This window comes from Sesamum indicum, linkage group LG13 (genome assembly GCF_026168435.1).
Source record: "Sesamum indicum cultivar Baizhima isolate 11 linkage group LG13, ASM2616843v1, whole genome shotgun sequence".
NCBI lineage: Eukaryota > Viridiplantae > Streptophyta > Magnoliopsida > Lamiales > Pedaliaceae > Sesamum > Sesamum indicum.
The window spans coordinates 8896637-8920515 of record NC_142669.1 but is presented as its reverse complement, the minus strand read 5'-3'; the positions used below and the strand labels follow the sequence as shown (position 1 = coordinate 8920515).

At 35.9% G+C, this 23879-nt stretch overlaps 4 protein-coding genes across 8 annotated transcripts; 1 reads left to right on the top strand and 3 right to left on the bottom strand.

The window, feature by feature from the left end:
- Window positions 1–232: 232 nt before the first annotated feature.
- Window positions 233–2313, bottom strand: LOC105176708 (uncharacterized). 4 transcript variants are annotated; one of them, XM_088877265.1, is made up of 2 exons: window positions 2057–2313; window positions 233–1207 (listed from the first exon to the last, which is right to left on the bottom strand). In XM_088877265.1, exon 2 carries the CDS (start codon window positions 1194–1196, stop codon window positions 690–692), a length of 507 nt encoding a protein of 168 aa, XP_088733391.1. In that variant the 5' UTR covers window positions 1197–1207; window positions 2057–2313; the 3' UTR covers window positions 233–689. The 4 variants fall into 4 exon arrangements, with proteins under 4 accessions (XP_088733391.1, XP_011097904.1, XP_088733392.1 ...); XM_011099602.3 differs by having other exon boundaries at window positions 233–1190; window positions 2057–2308; XM_088877266.1 differs by having other exon boundaries at window positions 233–1190; window positions 2212–2235.
- A 2351-nt stretch (window positions 2314–4664) lies between these two features.
- LOC105176707 (microtubule-associated protein TORTIFOLIA1) lies at window positions 4665–9080 on the top strand. Of its 2 annotated transcripts, none has more exons than XM_011099601.3 (6): window positions 4665–5709; window positions 6156–6347; window positions 6480–6582; window positions 6716–7224; window positions 7332–8207; window positions 8593–9080. In XM_011099601.3, exons 1-6 carry the CDS (start codon window positions 4990–4992, stop codon window positions 8788–8790), a joined length of 2598 nt encoding a protein of 865 aa, XP_011097903.1. In that variant the 5' UTR covers window positions 4665–4989; the 3' UTR covers window positions 8791–9080. The 2 variants fall into 2 exon arrangements, with proteins under 2 accessions (XP_011097903.1, XP_011097902.1); XM_011099600.3 differs by having other exon boundaries at window positions 6683–7224.
- A 236-nt stretch (window positions 9081–9316) lies between these two features.
- On the bottom strand, window positions 9317–17648 carry POLGAMMA2 (polymerase gamma 2). Its single transcript, XM_011099599.3, has 13 exons — window positions 17251–17648; window positions 16548–16938; window positions 15971–16432; window positions 15675–15866; window positions 14870–15543; window positions 13836–14283; window positions 12942–13037; window positions 12032–12124; window positions 11756–11950; window positions 10842–10934; window positions 10552–10764; window positions 10358–10447; window positions 9317–9795 (listed from the first exon to the last, which is right to left on the bottom strand). Exons 1-13 carry the CDS (start codon window positions 17379–17381, stop codon window positions 9634–9636), a joined length of 3240 nt encoding a protein of 1079 aa, XP_011097901.1. The 5' UTR covers window positions 17382–17648; the 3' UTR covers window positions 9317–9633.
- A 1612-nt stretch (window positions 17649–19260) lies between these two features.
- On the bottom strand, window positions 19261–21619 carry LOC105176705 (putative serine/threonine-protein kinase PBL23). The gene is made up of 5 exons (XM_011099598.3): window positions 21205–21619; window positions 20864–21045; window positions 20593–20782; window positions 19966–20357; window positions 19261–19873 (listed from the first exon to the last, which is right to left on the bottom strand). Exons 1-5 carry the CDS (start codon window positions 21332–21334, stop codon window positions 19583–19585), a joined length of 1185 nt encoding a protein of 394 aa, XP_011097900.1. The 5' UTR covers window positions 21335–21619; the 3' UTR covers window positions 19261–19582.
- Window positions 21620–23879: the final 2260 nt, after the last annotated feature.

The window sequence follows — 23879 nt, the reverse complement described above, 5'->3', positions numbered from 1 at the left end:
CTGAATATATATATATACACATTAATCCATCAACAATCATGGTGAACATATAAGTTACATTTTATTAGCAATACAAGAATTTGTGGTTGATGCCATCAAAATTGGCCTAATATTATGGCATGCTTAGTTCAGCACTCACCACATAATAGGTTATGTGTATGTCACAATAACAAACTCACTGTTCCAACATTTTGAAAACAAACATAAAGTGCAAATAGTTAGAGATTAGTACTAGACAGCAACTTTGAATTGATTATAAATTGATGCATGTGAATCTTAGGTCTTAAGACTTCATAAAGCCCATGTCTGTGTCATTTTAGAAGGTTCCAAAGACTTAGGATCATAAGGCCTTAAATTGCCTCTCTTCAACTACAAGTGTCGGCTGAGTCATTCTTGGGAGGTTCCAAGACTTGATGCTTTGAGATAACCATCAGTTATACATAAATGATTGTGATTATCTAAAACTCCTAGAATTATCTTCATCAATATTCGGACTTGGCTTCTACTGGAGAGTTGTCCAAACTCGCGCTAGAGTCATCAATCACCATTCCCACAAAGAAGAAGCGAGGACGCATAGGGCTAACACCAGTATCTGATTTATGGTAGAAGTAGTAGAAAGCAACCAGCCAATTTCCTTCTCTGGATTTTACTTGAAGGAATCTGAAAGCTGATCTTAAGAGGTCACATGGTTAGACACTGCTGTTCGATGATTTTGAGAAACCAAGCTTCTTCAGACGATTTGTGATAGGATTGACCGGATTTCCACATTTTATGTCCACAATTGCGACCGCATTGATTCCCTTCTTGATGGGCTTTTGCCTTATTGGAGTTCCATCTATTGATATATCATCAGCTGTGAGCATTGGAGTTTCACTACTTCCAGACTGGTGCTTCCGCCTCCTTACAGTTTCAGGGCCTTTATGATTTTTACAACTGTTGCTGCTGCTGCTGCTGCTGCTGCCAACTTCGCCTGCTGACGTTCCAGGTTTCACTCTTCTAGGAGTTGTATCGGCAGCCAAAACAGAGACAGAAGCAGACAATGACGGCACCTTAGATTCAGATTTTGTGGAGTCCAATTCTCTAGTCATCAGGGCACTGATTGTGCCGGTTGTACCTACTTTAATGGATCCTCCACCACCCCTTACAGCTTCTAATGCCTGAACCATAGTGTTCCAACTAGTGTAAGAATCCTGCATGACAAAAGGACCTAGCACATAAGTATTAGATCAAGTCTTGCTTATCTTAAGTTAGGCCTGAAATTTCACTCCACATTTGTATAATGGCAACACGAAACAGATTACTCGGTCAACAACAAATGGATCCTGAAATTTAACAGCACGCATGCAGACAATGGAGATGACAAAATACATACATCAGTATTGAGAAAAGGTGCATGTCCTAGCTAGTGTTGCCGTTTTGGTTGAATGCTCAAACCACTTTCCACGCAAAAATTCACCATCCCCATTGAAATATAATTTCAAATTGTCATTTGATCATCCTCAAAAAACCAAGTAATGGAACTAAAGAAAAGGGCTAGGAGAACAAGAAGATAAACCATCTTCAAGAATCAAGTGATATTCAACAAGCCAGCCTTGGACAGGCTGAAAATGGTCAAGTAGTGCTACTTTCATAGGTCAGTTTCCATAAAACCCAGTCTATGATTGTTCAGATGAACCAATACATGTCAATAAAAACACCTAGATTACCTTATCACATAAGCAATTTCATCATCAAACACATACATCAATTGTCTTGACTACAAAAATTGCACTCGACCATCACATAAAATAACATGGAAACAAACAAACATTTCTTCTTTAAACAACAAAAGATGTGTAATAAAATGATGACAAAAAACTCAGTACACAAACTAACAGCAATCTAGACAGCAAATTACCAACCCATTAATCATCAAACAGCAAAGAATTTGTACAGCAAGTGCATCATATCTACACCATAGGAAATCATAAAACAGTCATGACTGTTAGAGCACACAAGACTAGAGAGTGGATCAAAAGATCAGAACAGTATCTAAGGATTCAGAGCTGAAGTTTACCAACAAAGCTAATAGAATCTTCGGCAAATCAAATCACACAGAGCCCACAAAGCAGATTTCAAGATTTCAAAACAAAAAGTCTCAATCTTGGAAAAAAGTTTTAAGTCAGTGGAATTTGAGGTGAGTACAGAGTAGGTTTGAAGAAATCATCTCACACATCACAACGTGCAATTGGGTCACCATTTTTCCTTTGTAAGCTCTAAATAAAATATAAAGAAAATTATGGGCTCGAGGCAAGATCCCACATAGTTTCTTGCGTTTCTCTCATGAGTTGGGGAGTAAATTACACTTTCGGTCCTTGTGATCAGAATTGATTTTTGGTCCGAAAATTTTTCGAAAAATGATTTTGGTTCTTAATGTTATTATTTGTTATAATTTTGGTTTTAAATTTTTTGAAATGTAATTTTGATTCTTAAACTTTATAAATTATTATTTTAGTCTATTTGATTTCCTCATTCTCAACATTTTTCATCTTAATTTTAACTGTTGGACCAAAATAGTAATAATTTATTAAGTTTAGAACTAAAATTGTGTTACGAAAAGTTAAGGGACTAAAAAATCAATTTTAGCCTAATGTACAGGGATCAAAAGTGTAATTTTCCCTGAATTGGGCTCCCCTTTCACTTTTTGGGGAAAACTATACCACTTATTTGTATTTCGTCCCTAAAGTTGATGTGTCACAATTTTGGTTTCTAATATTTATAAATTCTTATAAATTTCATCTTATTGTCAAATTAGGGATCAAATTCATAAAAATTTGTAAATGTTAAGGACCAAAAATAAAAAAAAGTGGTTATATAAGGATAAAAAATATAACTTACCCTTATAATAATATTTTTTTGTGGTTATTTTTCATTAATTATATTTATAAATATTTATAAGATAAATCATTAATAGGTAATTAATTATATTAAGATTAGAATTGTGACCTCGGGAAAAAAAAACAATTTTCAGTTTAATTTCTAAAAACTTATAGTATAAATTTAAGCTTTTGAATCTAATTTAAATTTTAATATCTTGACAAATATAATAAATATATTTTAAAATAAATAATAATACTGATGTCGTATAATAGTAATTTCGAATAATTGATCATACCTTCATTATGGTTGTGTGGAGTATCAATAGTGGTGAAGTATCGATACTTGTACAAATTCAGGCGACAGTACTATTCAAACGATTCACGTGTATGAAAATTGAGGGTTCTACGTTCTAAGTCATTTGACCTGACCTAATTTGATAATACTTGAATTTTAATCAATGCTTGAAATATTTAGCCTACGAAGCGTAACTTCAGTTATTTTAAAAAAATTACAAACTAATTCCCTGAAATTACAAATATTTTAATAAATACCCCTTATGATAACTTATTGTAAAAATATTTGTTAGAATATTTATAATTTCAAAAAAATATTTATAATTTTTAAAATATTTAAAAATATAATAAATTACAAAAAAAAAACCATTGCAATTACCATCATATTTTAATAATTGGTTCTTGGTACAAGAGATGCTTAGCATCACCAAATTGGAGGACAATGTTATCTATCCTTTCTTGAATCCAAACCAAAATTAATAATATATACTAAAATACACAACTTATCTATCTCATATTTTATTATTAAATAAATTACATTAATACCCCTTAAAATTATATCTAATTCAAAAATACTTCTTAATATAATTATACATACACCCCTTGAAATTATAGCTATAACTATATTTTATATCGTTACTTTCATAGGATAAATGCTTATACAAACGTACATTACACGTATACCATCTCAGGAGGTGTACTTATAATATGGTCAAGACTTGCTTTGTTGTTTTCTCCAAATTACCAATGGAGTTAATTTTTAACCGTTGATCAATAATGTTGGAGGAGTGTTCGGTACTTGTTATAGCTCCAGAGATATTTTATACACAATGCGTAATTTAGAGATGTAAATTAAATTTATAATCTCATTTTTTTAGATTTGGTGTAATTGCAAATAGACCCTTATAGTTTGAAAAATTATATTTAGCACCCTTAAAATTTATTTTCGTTTAACAAATACATTCAATTTTCATTTATTTTTTTTTTAAAAAAGAAAATTTTGAGCAGTTACATGTATAAAATAGAGTGAAGGGAATTGTTGTCAATATCCAAAAATAACATTGCCTCCTTTTACCACCTCTCAAATTCAATTACTAAATTCTAACAATACTTTTAGATTTAACGACAGTTCAATAAATAGTTTAATTCAGTATTTATTAGGTTTTTATTTATTTTTTGTGGTGAACTGGCCAAAATATTATTATAGATTATAAATTATAATTTTACTTATTTTTTGAAATTTCTTATAAATTAAATGGGTTTTTTTTTGTAATTCTTAATATTTTTCCATTCACTTTTTCCCATTTTTTATAAAGAAAAATACAACAAGTGCAAAATTGATAATTTTCAGCTTTTGTCTAAAAATTATATAATTTTATTAAATATAAAAAATAATTATAATTTTTAAATAAAAAAATTATAATTATAATTATAATAAATTCGATGAAAATTTGCCTTAATAATAATAATAACAAACATCATATATGTTTTGTTATTTCCCCAAATCTTGAAACATAGAAAACACTAAAGAGAGGTCTGTACCTGGAAAATGGGGGTTGGGGAGGTGGGAGTTTACAGGAGTTCCACTCTCTCTGCCTTCACAGATCTCCCTCCGCTTTCCAACTCACCTCACATTTTCCTTTCAATTTCAGTAAACCCCATTTCCATTCATCCTCCATTCCTTACTTCTCACGCTTTCTCTCAAGATTCTTGAATCCCTTCAATTCAGAAAAAAAGTTAATTCAAATTCATCTCATTGTTTTGCTTCATCTTTCTCCAATTTCAAAAGAATCTCCCACCCTCTGCATACGTTGCGTTTGTACTTGTCATCACGCCAATGCCTGCTCAAGAATCGACAATGGGTTCCCAGAGATCCACAAAACCCTCAAAACCCCCCAACCAAACTGCACCGCATTCAAGATCATCCTCCGCTTCTTCTTCATCTTCAGTCTCGTCCCATTTGGCCATGGTCGAATTGAAGCAGCGGATTCTTACTTCCCTCAACAAGCTCGCCGACCGCGACACCCACCAGATCGCCGTCGAAGACCTCGAGAAGATCATCCAATCCCTCTCTAGCGACGGCGTTTCCATGCTCCTTAACTGTCTCTACGATGCCGCCAACGACCCCAAGCCCTCGTTGAAGAAGGAGGGCGTCCGCCTCCTCGCCACCCTCTGCGCCACCCACACCGACGCTGCCGCCGCCCACCTCACCAAAATCATTGCCCACATTGTCAAGAGGCTTAAGGACTCTGATTCGCTGGTCCGGGAATCGTGCCGCGACGCTATTGGCTCGCTTGCAGGGTTGTACTTGAAGGGCGGTAATGGAGGGGACAGCGTCGTTTCTCTGTTTCTGAAGCCGTTGTTTGAAGTGATGAGTGAGAACAACAAGGCTGCTCAAGGCGGGGCCGCAATGTGTTTGGCTAAGATGGTGGAATGCGCTTCTGACCCTCCTTTGATTACTTTTCAGAAACTTTGTACCAGGGTTTGTAAGTATTTGAATAGTCCCAACTTCATGGCGAAGGCTTCAATGTTGCATGTTGTGTCGAGTTTGTCACAGGTTTGTCTGCAATGCAGATGCTTTAAGTAATGGTACTCTTAGTTGATGTTCGAATTTGACATTGTTTAGCCTTTTGAATGATCTATAAGTTGGAAAATCTAGTTTTTAGCATTTATGAAGAAAACTTAGTCAAATCTTAATCAGAAGTCATACCAAACTTGACGATGCTGTGTTGACTTTTCATGATACTTTAGGTGATGCCAAATTGAGGGTGAGACGTTGAATCTTGATTCATTTCCCCAATGGTTTACATAGCTCATATTGATTCTTGCAAAGTTGATGGAAAGCTTGAGGCAGCGTTTTTCTATATTTGCTAAGGAAGCTATGTCATATATGATTTAACAAAATAGTGGAGACAACAAGATGACTATGATGTGAACCTAGGATCCTCCTATGTTTAAGGGTTTTCCGTTTTTGAGGTCTATATGGTTTACATACTGCTGCAGGTAGGAGCAATCACACCACAAAGTTTGGAACCATTGCTGCAAAGTATTCATGGGTGTCTTAGCAGTTTGGATTGGGCAACTAGGAAGGCTGCAGCTGACACATTAAGTGTGTTATCTTTGAACACTGGTAACATAACAGCAGAAGGAGCTACTTCCACATTGAATGCACTTGAGGCTTGTCGATTTGACAAGGTACATATGGAAACAGTATTCAGCTTGCACTTAAATGATGATTATAGAATTAACAGAAGAGCAGACTTAGTTGAGGAATATTTTGTTATGTATATCAGTAGTTAACTAAAATTGATATTAAGCATTTTTCAGGTAAAACCTGTTAGAGAGAGTATGAGCGAGGCTTTGCAGCTCTGGAAGAAAATTGCAGGAAAAGGAGATGGATCTTCAGATGAGCATAAAGCTTCATCTCATGGTAGGCATTGGATCAGATGTCAAACATTTCAATTCGCATGCAATAGTAATTCTTGATTGCCCTCCTTACATGCATGATGTTATAATGCTGAAACCTTCAGATGGTGATGCTTCTGATTCTACTGATCCATCAGATAGGAAGGATGTTCCAAATCCTGATGATAGGGAAAGTGAAAAATCAGTGAAGGATTCATCCTCTGGATCATCTCCCACTGATCCTAATCTTAAAGGCAAGGGAAATGACTTTTGGGACAAGGCTGTTGGGAAATTGAAAAAGAAGGCACCAGCATTAACTGACAAAGAATTGAACCCTGAGTTCTTCCAGAAACTAGAGACCAGAGTTTCAGTGCCTGTAGAAGTGATTCTTCCTCGTAGATGCGTCAATCCTTCAAATTCACAAAATGAGGAAGGGTCTGAATCAAATGCTGATCCAAGTGAGAACACTAGGCTTAAATATGAAAGCATGGAGAGGGTAACTAATGGTGATCATAATCAGAGAAACTCATGCGGCACTTATCCCGATTTTTCCAGAACTTCTGGTCAATCTGAGGGATCTATGAATAATAAAGGAAATTGGTTGGCTATTCAGAGACAATTGTTGCTGCTGGAGAGGCAACAGGCTCATCTCATGAATATGTTGCAGGTATTCTTTATTCTATTTGTGCCCAAGGACTTTATGAGCCGATCTCATGACAGCATGTTGACCCTAGAATTCATTTGCATTTCACTAACAATTTTTTCGGACTTCAGGACTTTATGGGTGGTTCTCATGATAGCATGATGACCCTAGAAGATCGGGTGCTGGGACTCGAGAGAGTTGTTGAAGACATGGCACGAAGTTTATCAATATCATGTAGAAGGGGTGGTAGTACTATGGTTGGGTTTGAGGGATCTTCTAACAGGTCTCTCAACAAGTACAATGGCTTTCCTGACTATTCCAGTGGCAAGCTAGGAAGAGGCAGTGATGGGCGTATGCACTTTGTGGAAAGGTTTGCTGCATTTGATGGTGTTGCCTCAGGGATGAAGTCTAGGGGCCCTTCTTGGAGATCTGATCCAGATGCTTGGGACTACCATGCATATGGTAGAAATGGACATATGAGCTCGCGGAGAGCTGCTGGTGGCGGCCCTATAGATATTAGGTTTGGTAAATCAGAAACTGAGGATGATCAGGTTGGCAGCAGGAAAGCTTGGGAAAAAGGAGGCGGGGCCCTTAGGTTTGGTGAGGGACCTTCTGCAAGAAGTGTCTGGCAAGCTTCTGTGGATGAAGCTACCTTGGAAGCTATTCGAGTAGCTGGTGAAGACAATGGAGTCGCTCGGAGTGGTCGAGTAGCTATACCTGAAATGACTGCTGAAGCATTAGGAGATGATGGAGCCGTGCAAGATCGTGACCCGGTTTGGACTTCTTGGAGCAATGCAATGGATGCACTTCATGTTGGAGACATGGATTCTGCTTTTGCTGAAGTCTTGTCCACTGGGGAGGATCTCTTGCTTGTAAAGCTCATGGACAGATCAGGGCCGGTTATCGATCAACTCTCAAATGAGGTAGCAAGTGAACTTCTCAATGCTATTTCACAATTGCTCATGGAGGAGAACTTCTTTGACGTGTGCTTATATTGGGTTCAACAGGTAAAGTCTTTTGCATTAATACTCCTGCTTGTCAGTTTGCTTCCTTTGGAGTTACTATTCTGTCGAGCCATTCACAATTCAGAAGATACTAGTATCTGTCAACTTACAGTAGAATTGTTCATGTGCAAATTACCAGTCTAGAACAGAATGTTTGGGAGTTAAACTGATTATCTTTTAACATGCACACCGACAACATCTAATAACTAGATCTTGAACATAAAATGTATTATCCATAATTCCATGTGCAAGTGATTAGTGTTGGTTCATTTCTCATTCCAATACTCAAAAGCCACTTTTTATTGCTCGGTATCTATGTAAAGTAAGTAATCACATTATACCCGGATACATTTGTCTCTCTTGACATTGTTTTCCTTCCTGATCGTAGATGACAGATATCGTTATGGAAAATGGCCCCGACGTTCTGGGCATTCCAATGGAAGTAAAAAGGGAGATTTTGCTTAATTTGCATGAAGCGTCTTCATCAATAGCCCTAGCTGAGGACTGGGAAGGATCAGCTCCAGACCAACTATTACTTCAGCTTGCATCAGCCTGGGAAATTGATGTGCAACATTTTGAGAAATAGCTGCCCTGACCAAAGTTTTACTTCATATTATTGTTACTCCTGGAGCTGTCAAAGATTTCCCTTTTCTTTTTAGTTTGTTTGAGCTTGTGTTTTGTTTGGTTTTCGATTTTTTTTTTTACAACGAAAATGAGAAAAAAGAACAATTGATATGACAAAGATATATTATTTAATGGTCTACCTTCCTTTTTGGTCTAATCTTGTAATGTCTTGCTCCAGACATTGTAAAGAAGTTACATTGTACAATATACTCTGTTACTAATTAAACCAGTTCTTCTCAAAGTTGAGTTTCATTCTTGCATTTGTTATTGCCTTGTTGTACTTCAAAGACGTGTAAATACTAACTTCCAGTCAAATACTATATTCTTCTCAAAACCCCGACCGGTAGTTTCTACGGTAGTTTTAACAAAATTACCATTAAAACTTGTTACATAAAGAATATTTTTTTTTATATTAATACTTAATTTTTAACCTAACATATGTTTTACTCTATTCATCTATCTGACAAACAAACAGAAGGTAGCTGGAATTTCGAAAACCGGAATTCTTGTTAAATTAGACATTGTTGCTGCTCTATCAGAACAGTACACTTCCATTAGTAATCACACGACTAAAAAAAATAAAAATAAAAAATAAAGCCGACATTTGTAGCATAGAATGTATACGGTAAGGTTTTCACCTTATATACAGCTAAAGGACCTCATCTCGTAAGATGTCCCGCCATCATCACCCCCACAACCCCAAAATCAGGAAACTTTCAAGCCAGATGCGGAGAAACGTGATCAGATACGTCTGTCAAGGCACAGGGCGACGTTGTACAGTCGATACAAAGGAATGAGCATTTGTCTACTTGGCAGAATACCAGTTTTGAGCGCATTTGGCATCGACAGCTAAATCAACTCTAAGAAAATTTTTCCCATCAAATGGCTTCTCCATGCAGTCAACCACTATAGCCTTGGCCTCCTCAGCCGATTCTGTCGGCCCTTCTAGGATCACTTCATCATGAACCTGTTTGAATACAACAGAACTGTCATCAGTTGATTCCTGTCTCTTTTGGGTCGTGCAAGCAAACAGTTTAGGTTGCGAAAGCTGCAACTTCAAATCTAAGGTAACCAGCTCATAAAGAATATTACAAGGTTTCTTTGATCTAATAAGTGGCTGATAGTGAACAAAAATGTGAGTGTCTGATTGATGCCAATGTGAATAACATGAGCACAAGCACCAATGATATATCTGAGAAAGAAGATACGAAGTGCAAGCAACTTCTCTTTTGGGTCGTGCAAGCAAACAGTTTAGGTTGCGAAAGCTGCAACTTCAAATCTAAGGTAACCAGCTCATAAAGAATATTACAAGGTTTCTTTGATCTAATAAGTGGCTGATGGTGAACAAAAATGTGAGTGTCTGATTGATGCCAATGTGAATAACATGAGCACAAGCACCAATGATATATCTGAGAAAGAAGATACGAAGTGCAAAATGCGAGTTGACATACAGTGGAGCAATCCTTTTGTTTCACCAATTTTATAAATTAGGGGTGTTGTTTGAGGGGAAGGCAGGAAGCCAAATTGACCTGTAATAGAAGTCTCCACCCTAGCTCCTTGAGACGTGCATTCTTTGATATTTGCAACATGGCGCACATGGCGACATCTGCAGCACTTCCCTGCCACATTTTGTTTAAGTTAGAACAACGTCAGCATGTAAGAATGCCAACAGATTTTGACAGCAAAACACATGGACAAATCAAAGGTAACAGGAAAGACGGACCTGTACTGGGGTATTTATTGCAGCACGTTCAATGTGAGCTCTATGAGCAGAGCTGGCATTCTTTAGAGATGGGAAGTGGCGAGCACGTCCTAGCAACGTGTGAACAGATCGATATTTACGCGCTTCTTTCTTACGCTGTTCCTGCCAAGACAACACTTCTTGTCTGTCACTGTACCAGCGGTCCACTGTTTCCTGAGCTTCCTCACGAGAAACCTGAGAACACAGATAGCATCACATAAATTGTATAAAAATTCATCTAGCACGTGAAAAGTCAACAGAAACTAATGTACCTTCCAATCGCGAGCGAGTCCCACAGTAGTTTTTCCATATGCAATGGAAAAGTTGAGCATCTTTGCCTTCCTTCTTTCAGAAGCAAAAGCATCCTGAAATTATTATTAAAACAATCCAAAAAGATATGGTTAGTCAAGGTAGAAGCATTTCATTCATGAAGCAACCCAACAAAAACTTGATGTCATTTTCTAAGTAGGACAAGTGTCAAAAGAGGGCCGAATTTTCTGCTTATTCAGATTTGATCCCACCATGTAGTTCATCTTGTTGCTCATTTATTAATGTATAACTCATATCATTCACTAATTATTAGATAGCTAAATAGGAGATGTAGAGCAAAATTCAATGGTTTATTCATCCAATGAACCATGCCATGCTTAGCCGCCATACCACTACTTGTAACAGATAGGCTGATCGTTCCATTAGATTTTCATTAATATACCATCTCCAATATGATAGAAGCGCATATTGTCAATAAAAATATGTAGTTCTCAGCAATTGTTATTGTGGTTCACAGTAGATGACAGGGAACGGGAAGTGAAGGTGAAGGGAAGAATATACCCGTGCTAAAATTTTAAAAGTTCTAATGGGAAACCTGGCAAAATTAAGTGATTCTGTAGAGTAAACTCATCTATATGCACATCCTGAGAGTTTTGTTATAAGAAGACAACTGATATATGTTTAGCATCGACAATTCCGTTGTGGTCATATGATCCTTAAAAATTCAGGATTTTCACACCTTAATATCCATCTTTTTGTTTGTATCCAGCCTCCAAGATGTTCTAATTCAATTTCGTTTCAAGCAAAATTCTATACTTACCTAAACTGAAATGACACATAATTAAGTTGCTGATACTGAACAGGTGCTGTTCCTACAAAGGATGATAAACACTAAGGGAAAGATTAGAGAGCAAACCTTTAGCAAGGGCACTGGAGGTTTATCTTCCCCAGGTTGAGGATGCCACTCAAGAAGCACATCTTTTCGCTCAACAGCTTCACGAATATGTGGATACATATTCATAGCAGTCCTCGAGTGGAAATCACCACCAGCTTTAAAAGCATCTAACATGCTCTTACAGTTTGCCAGATGTGCAAGAATCCTAAGTTCTAACTGATTGTGAAAACACATTTCATCACAAACAAAACAAAACATAAAGAGAAATGTATAGTTCAGGAGGACTCAAGTCATTACTTGTCCATAATCAGCTACTATCAGAGAGTTGCCAGGTGCAGCTATAAATGCCTGCCGAATCTTGTAACGATCTTTCTCCAGTGCTGGTTGGTTCTGGATTTCAGAAACAAAATTATTATAGCTCAAAACCAAATTCATTTAAAGAAAAATATTTTGAACTAATGCTTCCTGGTCGTATTAGGTTGTTTTCAACCGAACACACAAGTCTTAAGAATCAGTCTAGAGTTGTTCAGGCAATAAATCCTCCAATAAAGCATCACTTGATTTGAGCAATAAAATAACACTTGTTGAGACAATATGCCCAGATATACATGCATCTATTCTACTCTTGTATCTTTGCTCTTCTTCTTATTCCCCCCCCCCCCCCCCCGCTCCTAAATTTACAACCTCAAAGCCAAAAAGTTCAGCAGTAGACACAAAATTTCATCAAATCACATCAGCTTATTTTACGAAAAATTTTACTCTGGTAGTAGTGACCAAAACATCTTAGGATAACAAACTGACAGGTTTACAAGCCTTGCAAGGACTGTTGAATCTATTATATTAATTAAGAGAACTAGATTGAAAATTCAAACTACCAACTCTCAGAGGGAAAAAGATCACTTGCCACCTCCTTCACCCCTCACACTGCAAGCCTAGGGGCCAAATAAAAGGCATGTCACCAAATTTATCACTCTTGCTGGTAATCAGCAACAGATTTATCTCGGTACTCCTCTGTGACATTCTGAAGGATAAAAATTGTTTTCGCAAAGAGGAGTTCAATGAGAAAGTAACTATTCCGCCAAATAACAATTCCAAGGAACTAGGATAATTAAGTGCCATCATTCATATGCAGTTGGAGTTTCAAGTTAATTTGTCCAGAGCACACATAAGCAGACTTTAAGTACTGGAAAATAAGAGATTGAAGTACCTGCAAATTAGGTCTTCTTGCAGATAACCGTCCGGTTTCAGTGTTAATATTCAAAGAACAATGGATTCTCCCATTCTTGCCTGAAATATGATTGCCCTGAGTTGGAAAATCAAATACGAAGTTAAAAATATTAGAACTCTGTCTTCCTCTGTCCTAATAATAAATTCTTCTCCACCTAAAGTTAGAGAAAGGTATGTTCAATATTCAGAAACTGAAAGGTAACAGGTCCCAGAGCAAGGCAATCTCTGGCAATGAAAGACAGAAGCATGAGAAACATACAACAGTAGAGAAAGCAGAATCAACACTAAAACCGACAGTATCATATGTGAATCTTAAGTTTCAAGTTTAAACAGTTAGAGGTGGTGACAAAGTAAATGCATTGTCTGCATGCACTGAAGATAGAACATTTCTTAGAGATCTTAAATGATAACTTTTATGGGCTACCAGCAAGCATATTTAAAGAAAAATCTAATAGAATATCGCATATATCATTATCGAGGTGAGGTGTAACAACTAAAGATAATCACCATATAGAAAAGGCTTTTCAAACTCCCTAGAAAAATTTCACACATAAAATAGTGCATAATAGCGTTGCACAGAACAAATTATAGTGTAATAGATCATAAGAATTTCCCTCAAAATATCATATTTAGGATAAATGTCTCTTTGGTATCTTTCTAAAGACTGAAACTTTAAAAACCTGAAAATATCTGCTCCGTGCCCGACCCCAGCCAAGAAAAGAAAGGAAAAGCAGCAAAACAAAAGTCAGAATCCTGGATCAATCATTGTATATGTGTGTGTAAAACGAAAGTCAGAAACGAACGCCATATATATACATTTGTGGATGTAACCAGCAATCTAATCATGTACCAGGTAAGTGTAACAGAAACTAACCTGTAAAGGGAGAATAAAATTGGATATTAAGGAGTCTATTGAACAAACTTCACATAAAGCAGCAATGGCATGACAAGCCTCAATTCCTGCTTGTCCACCACCAAATGCTGAGTAAGCTGCTCCACAAGCAGACGTATCTATACCTAGACCTGCTGTGTTTTTGTCAGAAGATTTATGAGTCACATTTTCAGGCAGTTCTTCATCATTGTCTTCATCCAGGAAGTCAAAGTCAGCAGACACCTTCCCAGCAAGATTTTTTAAAACATCTCCACTAACAGAAGGCCAACCACTTGCAGTGTATTTATCCGTTTCAATGTTAACACCATCAGGCTTGCGCAATATGATTTTTCGATATTTCGTCGGATTCTTCTTGCCTTCCTCAATTATATTATCTACGTTGGGAACTTTAAAATCTTTCTCCACTGGAAGAAACTCATTTTGGTCCTTGCTGTAGATGGAAAATAATAATGTATAAATGTATACATGAACTAAAATGTGAAAAAAGTTAGTAATTGCAGCCTACTGGATGAAGTGATTGCAATTATGCATGAAACTTATCCATTGACCGAAGCTGCAGAATAAAAACTCCCTGAATAATGTCTTAATTCCCAAAAAGAAGATTTAGTTTGTAATTTTTTATAGCTTTGGAATAGTAACACAACCCAATTACAATTCCACTTTTGAGAAACTCTTTGCTGAGGGCTAAATAAACATATCATGGTTCCTTTAAAACTCATGCACAGCTATATTGCGAAAGAGAACACATCATTGGCCCCATTTGTGCTCAACATGACATGTACACTTTGAGCACTTTGGATTTGCCATCCAAAAACCCCTTGCCAGGCTCCTAGGAAAAGCAACAGAAATGCTTGTGCATAGAAGCCAAATGAGGATAATGGTCAAAAAAGAAAGTTGAAGTAATTGCATTTCCCACCAAATTCTCATGCACAGAATGTATGATCAAAATGATGCTTGTTACACTAAACAAAGGCCCCAGTCAACTTAAGATTCTTTATTAAGAACGCTGATTTCACCTGTTCTGTACACCACCAAAAAATAACTGCCGCAACTGTGCATCACTTCCCACATTCATGTATTTTGCATCAGGGCAATACTTTGATGCCCATTTGCGAAATCTATCAGCTGCAACCTGCTGCTCAGCTTTAGCCACCTTTTCAATCTCAGCAAGATATAAACGATCAACCAGCATTCCCTCTGTCTCCATTTTTACAAGAAGCTCACCAAATGGCTGCAAATATTTTACATAGTTATCAAACATTGATCCTTTGGAATGTCCATCAACACTCCAGGGGGTTTTCCTTAGTTTCTTCTCCAAACTTTCGTAAAGCCTCAATGTGCTTATTGAATCTAAAGCAGAATAAGAAATCCATAATTTTCTCTCAACTCGTTGTAGCTCTTCAACAGGAGGAATGGTGATCAGTTTTCCCTCTGATCCATCTTTCTTCAATTTTTTCCTGCCAAATATGTTCTTCATTGATACTTTTCCAATCACCTTCTCACCAGGGCCTTTCTTAGCATCAGACATGATCTGAGAATCACCAGTGAGTGCTTCTAGAGAATACCCCCCCTCTGTTCGCCTAGAGGAATTCCATAATCGAGCCATGTGCATGGTATCAGCATAGAAACCAGAAACTTTAAGTCCGTAATTCTCTATTACATGATTATCAAAGCTATAATTGTGCCACACCTACAAAAACACACAAGGAAATTGATTATAGTGATATCTAACCGAGCTCTTAACTACTCCAGCCAAATGCTCTCATTAAGATGGAGAAAAGATATATCCAACCAGTAATCATCAACAGTAAAATCATTTACTTTTTTAATGGAAGGGTCTTCAAAAAATGGAGCAAACTCTTTCAGAAGATCCTTTCCACCTCCATCGAGCACATCGACCCAGATACAGGACTTTCCATCACCAAAATCAGCCTCTGGACCAGAATATATGCTAAAACAAATAATTTCTCCATGGTCAACTGGTGTTTCTTCTTTAACATCAATGTTTGCCACCTGTGATTATCAGCAATCAGAAAGGGAAAAGGTAAGAAGTGGCTTAAAATTCCACAGGTATGGCTATGAAACATATTATCAGTTTACAAGAAGTCAATACATGCCTCTGTATCACATGCGTGAATGAGATTTTTGTATTCATTCGTGAGCTTACTGACTACTTGCCTAGCTGCTGGGATGCTATCAACCACAAGAACCGTGTCATAGACCTGACTAAGCCTCTCATGAAGCTCTGTGCCTCCAGAAGCAGTGATTTTCTCACTTAGAGGTTCACTAACAGTATCACTTAAAACAGTCTTTTTGGCAGCAGGTTTAGCTTCTTTTTTGACCTTGTTGGTTATGGAACCTTTTCGTCCCTTATTTTCCAATCCGTTGGGGAGAACACCTTTCTTTACTGAACAGCTGTCAAACACTATCTTTTTATCAGCATCATTTGTGTCTGACACTGTGCTACATCCCGCTTGAACCAGAGACATTTGGTTATGGGAAACACGAAGCCCATGGTCTCCACCACTTTGAGTATATTCCTTCTCTGCCCTGCGTAATCCACTCCCTTCTCTTTCATACTGCAAAATAGATAATTTTTCCATGACAAGAAGTTCTATGCGATAGTTGTTAAAAATAGTGAATCTTTATGAAAAATGCAACTTCTAAGCTTTGCCAGTTTTAAGAATATCATACTATGTTTCTTCTCCCAGACTTGGCTTTTCCTGCAACATCTTCTTCTGTAAGTGTTTTAAGATTTGCAGATGCATTATTTCTATACGCAAATAGTTCCTTGTTCTGTCTACACTCTTCGGTAGCTCTACCCCAGGCTTCTGCAGTATGTCCTGGAGGATATAATCCATACGAAACTTCTCTATTATCTTCCACTCTCCTGTCCACCCTTCTATAAACCAAAGGCTTTTCCCACTGAGAAGATGCATAATTGTTTCTTTGTCTATAAAGCATTTGACTTTCATTGTGCTGATATGTACTGTAACTCGATCTTTGGTTTAACTCAATTGAATCGGAACTGAGAATCCTGTCAGATAAGAGACCATTTGCACTCTGGGGCGCTCTATCTTCCAACCTGAAAAATAGTACAGGCAGAATGTCAAAACACGGCAGCTCGACTGATTATGTGGTCTACAACCAAAGACATTGCAGCAAGATTCCATCTTTCCACACTAACACAAGAATACTACTCATTCCCAAGCCCCTAGCCCCTATATTTCCTAACAACATACAAACTTCGAAGCAAAAAGAAAAACCCTCAGGGTTTATGCTCAAGAAGCCAAAAACCTTTTAGCAAACTCCACACACACAACAAATGGGCAAGTGAAAAATAACCATAACACCTCAAAAACAGTCTAAAGCTCAATGAATTAGAAAGAAGCGGAACCTGCATGAGACTCTGCTCGAAGAAGAAAATGAGTAAAACTGCGTACAGGAACGGCAAAACCGGAAGTACGGCGGGCAAAAAGAGGAAGCCCGAAAAGGGGTAGCCTGAGCAGAGAACCCCATTTTAGCCATAGCTGCTGAAACTCTGCCCAGCTTATTGCTAGTGCTGTTAATAACAATACTGCCAAGAGCTGCCGTCTTGATAAATCTTTTGGGAAAAAAAAAAGAGGGAAAAAAAATCTTCAAGGGTTAACTAGCGGCTGTAAATAAGAGGGTTTTACAGGGGTTTATCGGCTGTTTGTCGGGGAGTGTCGAAGTGGCGGAAGGGGGCGGAGGGCACATGCGTTTCTAGAGAGAGAAAGTGGGGGGGTGAGAGAGAAGGGAAGAGGGAAGCACAACAGACCACATAATACACCCTTTTATATTCTGTGTTTGAACTCAGCCCCGAAATTATGGAGCAATCCTGCTGGTGGCATTCCTGTAATTCTTTGTAACACCGGGGTATTCTTGTCATTACACATTTAAAATTTTAAAAATAAAAAATAGAAATTCTCTTTCCCCCTTACCCTTTTTCTTTGGGATAAAAGTAAACCACACCAAATAAATTTCGACGCTTTTTGAAATTAGGTCAAAATATATAAATATTTTTTATTTTGTGCTAAACTATTGCCGCACCCCCTTATGGGTGTTAATGTAAAAATTTCCAGGAGTTGTTTGTTTAAGGGTGTAATTGTAACTACAATAATAATATTAGGGGTTGCATTTGTACTTTTGTAAAGCAGATAAATGTCTATGTATTTTAACTTAAACTAACAATATGATTTACTTTTTATTTTAATACGTAAAATATAAATTATAACGATATCCCATGAGATTTGACATAATTACGAATACTCCTTTGTTATTTGAAAAGTTATTAATACCCCATAATTTTAACGGTCATTTAACAATTAGTTCATTCAATTAGTTTTCGTTAGGTTTTCATCCATTTTTTTGTGGTAAATTATGGACTAAAAATTATAATCTTATTTATTTTTTTAAATTTTTTTGATTTTTTTATTGAATAATTGCATAACTTTTTCTACAATTTATTAATTTTTTTCATCCACCCCGTCTGATTTTTTTTTATTTTAAAAAAATATAAGGGCACAGTTGGCAATTTATACCTCCATCCAAGGGTTACATAATTTCATCAAACATCAAATGGATATTTGTACTTTTTCAAATAACGAGGAAATATTCATAATTATGCCAAATATCAGAAAAAAAATGTTGTATTTACCTACTTAAAATTGTATGAGGTTTTATTTTTTTAAATAATCTAGAATGGTTGGAGGTGAGAGTTAATTTATATGACTTGTTAGAACATCAAATTAATCCATATATTGGTATATGTTATCCATAGTTTCAAGTCATCGTTTTTTACTAGTAGACGAGCACACTCGATAGATATACGAGTAGGGGTGAGTATTCAGATTGGATCTTTGAATCTCGATTTAATTGGGGTTCTATTGGTCGGGTATTTTAAGTATTTAACAGGGTTCGAGTTTTATCCGAAACCCAAATAAATTACATTGGTTCGGTAAAAAAATAACAATTGAAAATCAGATTAAATAGTAAGGGTAAAATAGTAATGTTCATTTTACCATTTAGGAGCTACATAATTATTTTCCATTTGAGGGAGATATTTGTAATTTTTCAAACAATAGAGGAGTATTCGTAATTCTTCCAAACTTTAGGGGATGTAGTTGTAATTTACCCCGATTGAATAAATACATGTGAGAAAATTATGAAATTTTTTGTTCCGACTCTTAACATCTTTATGTTATTATACAGTGAAATGCTCATTTCAAAATATAATAAGCTAAATAATTATTCAAAACGAAATAAATTGTCTATCTGCAGTTCACTCGGTTCCAAAAAATAAAAAAACAATTACGCATAGAAAAATTACAAAAAGAAAAAAAATGATATTATACACATTGATATTCTTACAGATCAAATAATTAAGAACCATATGATTGTTCATATTAATACAATAAGTTCTGCTTCGTGCAGGACGAAAAATGCTTAATGTACGAGGTAGCATACATATCCTAAGTGTTGCTACCAACTACGATATATGTACATTTCGACTGATTTTGTCATATTTATGTAAATGTTATCAAGAAATTCCGACTTATTGATCGACTATGAATATTGTTCATAATATCAATTACATAGTTTATTTCTTGTTAGAGCACGATATTCTTTTTTTGATGAACTGTAAGATACATGACATTTGGTATTGTCCTAAAATTTTTCCTAGAGAGACAGCCTTTGGTGGAGATTAATTATTGATCATGATTGTTGTCGTGGTGGTCGTCGTCATCATCGTCCTCATCCTGATCATCGTCACTATGGTCGTCGTCTTCCTCTGAAACCTCCGGTTGGCATCTGTCCATGGATAGATATTCTAGTGCACTTACAACGTCGCCTATCCAGGGGCGAGTGGTGGCCTCTTCTTGAAGACACATTGCCGCAATTGCAAGGGATTGGTAAAGTGCCTTTTCAGGATAGTTCCCTTCCAGCAACGGATCCGCCATCTGGTGGAACTTTTTCTTGTCTCTTAACAACGGCTCTGCCTGCCAATATCCATGAGACGAGACATGCAACTTTAGTAATTAGTACCATTATGGGATGACTGTACCTAAGTAATTAGGTTTTGCGAACATACCCAAGTAATTAGGTTTTTTTCCTCAGCCGGTTTTGTATTGTCGATGACTCTTCTTCCCGTGATCATCTCCAGAAAGACAACTCCAAAACTATACACGTCGGACTTGGTAGTCAAGTGGCCTGTAGATGCGTACTCGGGCGCACAGTAGCCATAGGTCCCCATCACCCTGGTGGAAACATGGGGTTTTCCATTCACAGGACCGAGCTTGGCAAGGCCGAAATCAGAGAGTTTGGGGTTGAAGTCCGCGTCTAAAAGTATGTTTGATGCCTTAAAATCACGGTAAATAACTGGGGGTTCAGATGATTCGTGTAAGTACTCCAGGCCCCTTGCTGCTCCTTTTGCAATTTTCATCCTCGTATTCCAATCGAGGGGCTCATCATCCGGGCCTATATCTGCACAAAATACGAACAAATCATCCACATCCAACCCTTTCTAGAGACTAACGGTGAAGGATCTTTTGTCATGCTCTCACGCCACACACTCCTAATGTCACATTCACACATATACTATATGCATCTCCACTTTTAAATTATATTTTCTCAATTTCGGACAGAAATTCGTGTTAATCACGTATTAGTATAACACAAAAATGTGACAAAAGATTCAAATCGAGACAGGAATCCGTACTTAAAAGGTGATCTTCCAAGGAGCCATTGGGCATGTACTCGTACACTAAAATTCTGTGTTGGCCTTCCGCACAATATCCCACTAAATTTACAAGATTGGGGTGGTGGAGAAGGCTCAGAACCAGAACTTCAACGAGGAACTCTTTGTTCCCTTGGAAACCATTTCTGTCAAGCTGCTTCACGGCAACATCCTTAGTGACATCAAGAAAAGAAAGTTAACTGTCTGAGAATGTGGAAGTGAGAAATTGAGAAGAAGGGACAGTTGGAAATACGATATTTTTCCGTGGAATGTAGCCTTTGTACACCCTCCCGAAGCCGCCTTCGCCTATCAGGTTCTCAGGGTTGAAGTTCTGAGTCGCGGCAGCCAGCTCCCGGTACGTGAAAACTTCAGCTGAAATGTTGCACTTTCCGAGTTTTTGTAGTTCTCTAGATATGTACCTCGTCCTGCTGCTATCTGCACGCAGGTTAATCATAAACGATCAGTCGAGTCTTCCCATCTCAAGTCTATTTTTCATCGACGTTGTTGCCTTAATTAGGACAACTCATGAAAACAGGAAATAATTCCAGACGAAAACAAGGATGCATATGGAAACACATATGATGATCATCTTACTAGTTTTGCATGAAAGATCTCCGAAAGAGGCTAAGGATTTCGTCTTCCTGTATTCTTGAATGCTCTTCTTCAATGACTTTTGATGGATTTTTCCTTCTGAAGCGAAACACGTAAAACAACTCATGATCATCGTGTTCTTAACGTTCCCTATTTGTTGTACGAACGCGGACAATCAACCTTTTCAAATACGAATACCATGAAGCTGGATCGATCGACACATACGACCAATTAATCCGTAAATGTTTGTGCTACGATCAATCAAATCAAAATGGTAATTAACTAGAAAAGCATCATCAAGCAATTTTCAGGTTGCATGCATAGTTCATATCCTGATTCTCAAGGTAAGGTGACAGAAAACCTTAACCTGGAAAAACCAGACCTTTCTGGTCTCTCAGGATTGATTACAAGGTGTAGGTTTCCCCTCCCTTCAATACCAAATACTGTCTTCTTCTTTGTCCGAAATTTATTTTGCTGTGTCTGTCTTTCCTAAATTTAGAATATGGATTTGGTGACAATGCTAATGGATGATTTACAAATAGTAAATTAAATGTTATATCCTATATATGAATATACGAGAGAGGGATTCCGAGAAAATGATCCATTTTAATAAGAATCAGTGGTCGTGACACACTCGATGTGTGTGCAAAATAGAGTAAAAATTTATTTAGTTTTTAAATAATTAAATAAGAGGATTAATTATACTTAGATCCCCTCTTAAATGTGAAGTTACACTTTCTCCCATTGAAATTACAGTTACACCTTCTCTGAAAATTCTTTTTTTACACCTAACACTCTTCCGTAAGGATTTGAATATAAAATACTAATGCTAACAAAAAAAAAATTACATAAAATTTCAATTCATCCGTCATTTAACATTTGTATGTATATTGCTTATATAGAGATGTAATATATATATATATATATATATGTGGAGTAAGGTTAATATCATTATAATTTTTTCCTTATAAGTACAAAATTATTACATGAGAATGTCAAATAGGAGTAAAATTGAAATTTTATGTTATATTTTGCTAAGGTCATCATTTTTTGTTCAAACCCTAACGAAAAGGGATTAGGTGTAAACAGTGAATTTTTGGAAGGAATTTAAGTGTAATTTGAAACTTTTTTAGGTCAAAGTGTAATTTTATATTTTTAGAAGGGATTTGAATATAATTAACCCTAAATAATATTAATCAGATATACTAAATGTAATTTTTGGTTATATATGTGGCTTGTGATTTACTTAAAATTAAATCGACAAATATTATAGTTATCATGAATTTGATGCAACGTATTTACAAAGAGTATCATGATATTCGCGAGGAGAAAGAACAAAAAGGACGAAAAAAGAATGTTTCTCATTTCTTTTTTAGTTCGAGTCTTATTGATATCGGTATTTGCTCTACTTTTAATAGTGGTAATGTTGATTATTTACTTGCTTTGAAGTTGTTGGTACGTTGTCTCTCAATCTGTTTGCTAAGTTGTTGGTTGATTTGAGAATATTAATGTATAGTGTAATAGCATGTTGATTGATTTAGAAACATCGATGTATTAAGAAAAATGTGGGATTTCGCCGCTAATTTAGAATGACTTCAAAAAATTTTATGGTTAGTTTAGCTCACGGTTGTGTAATTGATTATGAACTAGTTGATTTTGGAATAATCGATTTTAAAAGAAAATGATTATGGTATTTCGACTTATAATTTTATAATTGGTTTTATAAAAGGGGATTGTATGAAAATTTTAAAACTAATGTCATTCTTAAGTTAGTAAATTGTGTTATTTCATAAAATTATAGCATTTGATATATTGCCAAAAAAAAGTTGAAAATAGTGTTCTTATTTTACAAGTTTTGCCTTTGAACTATTTAAATTAATTTGATTTAAACCAAAAGCTATAAACAACTTCATATTAGTTTCTGCAGTTTATTAAAATTGTAAATGTTAAACTATTTTTCCAAACACTCAAAATTCAACCATAGTGTTTGGATTCATTTTCTGAGTGTTTTGTGGAGATAGAGAGAGAAAAATAAAGATAAATAATGTGTATTAGAGATAGTATGTATGTTTGGATTTGTTTTTGGAGATAATTTAAAATAAGTATTATATATTTGATGTTGTGTTTTGGAAGACAAAAATTACTATTCATTATCGAATCATCTCGTTTTTATATATATTTATGTATATGTGTATGTATATATATATATATGTATGTATTTATGCTAAAACAGTTAAAAACACCTAAATAAGTAGTTTTTGAATGATGACAAATGTTGGATATGTTTTGACTGGTCTCGAAAAAATGAAAACAAACATAGTGAACGTTTTCTTCTTTTTCTTTTTCTCCCCACATTTAAATTTTGTTTTCAAACACTTTCAACATTTAATACGGATTAACTTACAACTTTTTTTATGATTTATTCCCACTTCAAAAATAGAAAAATTATTGCGAACGCTCTTTTAGTCTCGATACAATTTAGACATTCTCTTATTTTTAATAATATTAAGTTTATTAAAGATTTATTTACTTGCAACAAAAGTTAATTGCATAGGAAAAAGAAGATCAGATATTGTTGTTAAATATCAATACCTAACAAAAATAATTACAACAATTTTACTTTGATTAATCATAAATAAAATATATATATATATATATATATATGTTCAATACCTGCT

Bases quoted from the DNA above. Each gene is read 5' to 3' on its own strand.
- LOC105176708 (XM_088877265.1), bottom strand. From the start codon at position 1,196: ATGCAGGATTCTTACACTAGTTGGAACACTATGGTTCAGGCATTAGAA.
- LOC105176707 (XM_011099600.3), top strand. From the start codon at position 4,990: ATGCCTGCTCAAGAATCGACAATGGGTTCCCAGAGATCCACAAAACCC. The intron at 5,710-6,155 runs GTTTGTCTGCAA...ATACTGCTGCAG, and splicing joins TTGTGTCGAGTTTGTCACAG to GTAGGAGCAATCACACCACA. The intron at 6,583-6,682 runs GTAGGCATTGGA...TGAAACCTTCAG, and splicing joins GCATAAAGCTTCATCTCATG to ATGGTGATGCTTCTGATTCT.
- POLGAMMA2 (XM_011099599.3), bottom strand. From the start codon at position 17,381: ATGGCTAAAATGGGGTTCTCTGCTCAGGCTACCCCTTTTCGGGCTTCC. The intron at 13,038-13,835 runs GTTAGTTTCTGT...TTTCCAACTCAG, and splicing joins ATTTTATTCTCCCTTTACAG to GGCAATCATATTTCAGGCAA. The intron at 10,765-10,841 runs GTACATTAGTTT...CTGTGTTCTCAG, and splicing joins GACTCGCTCGCGATTGGAAG to GTTTCTCGTGAGGAAGCTCA.
- LOC105176705 (XM_011099598.3), bottom strand. From the start codon at position 21,334: ATGATCATGAGTTGTTTTACGTGTTTCGCTTCAGAAGGAAAAATCCAT. The intron at 21,046-21,204 runs GTAAGATGATCA...ACCTGCGTGCAG, and splicing joins AGATCTTTCATGCAAAACTA to ATAGCAGCAGGACGAGGTAC. The intron at 20,358-20,592 runs GTACGGATTCCT...TATTTTGTGCAG, and splicing joins CTTGGAAGATCACCTTTTAA to ATATAGGCCCGGATGATGAG.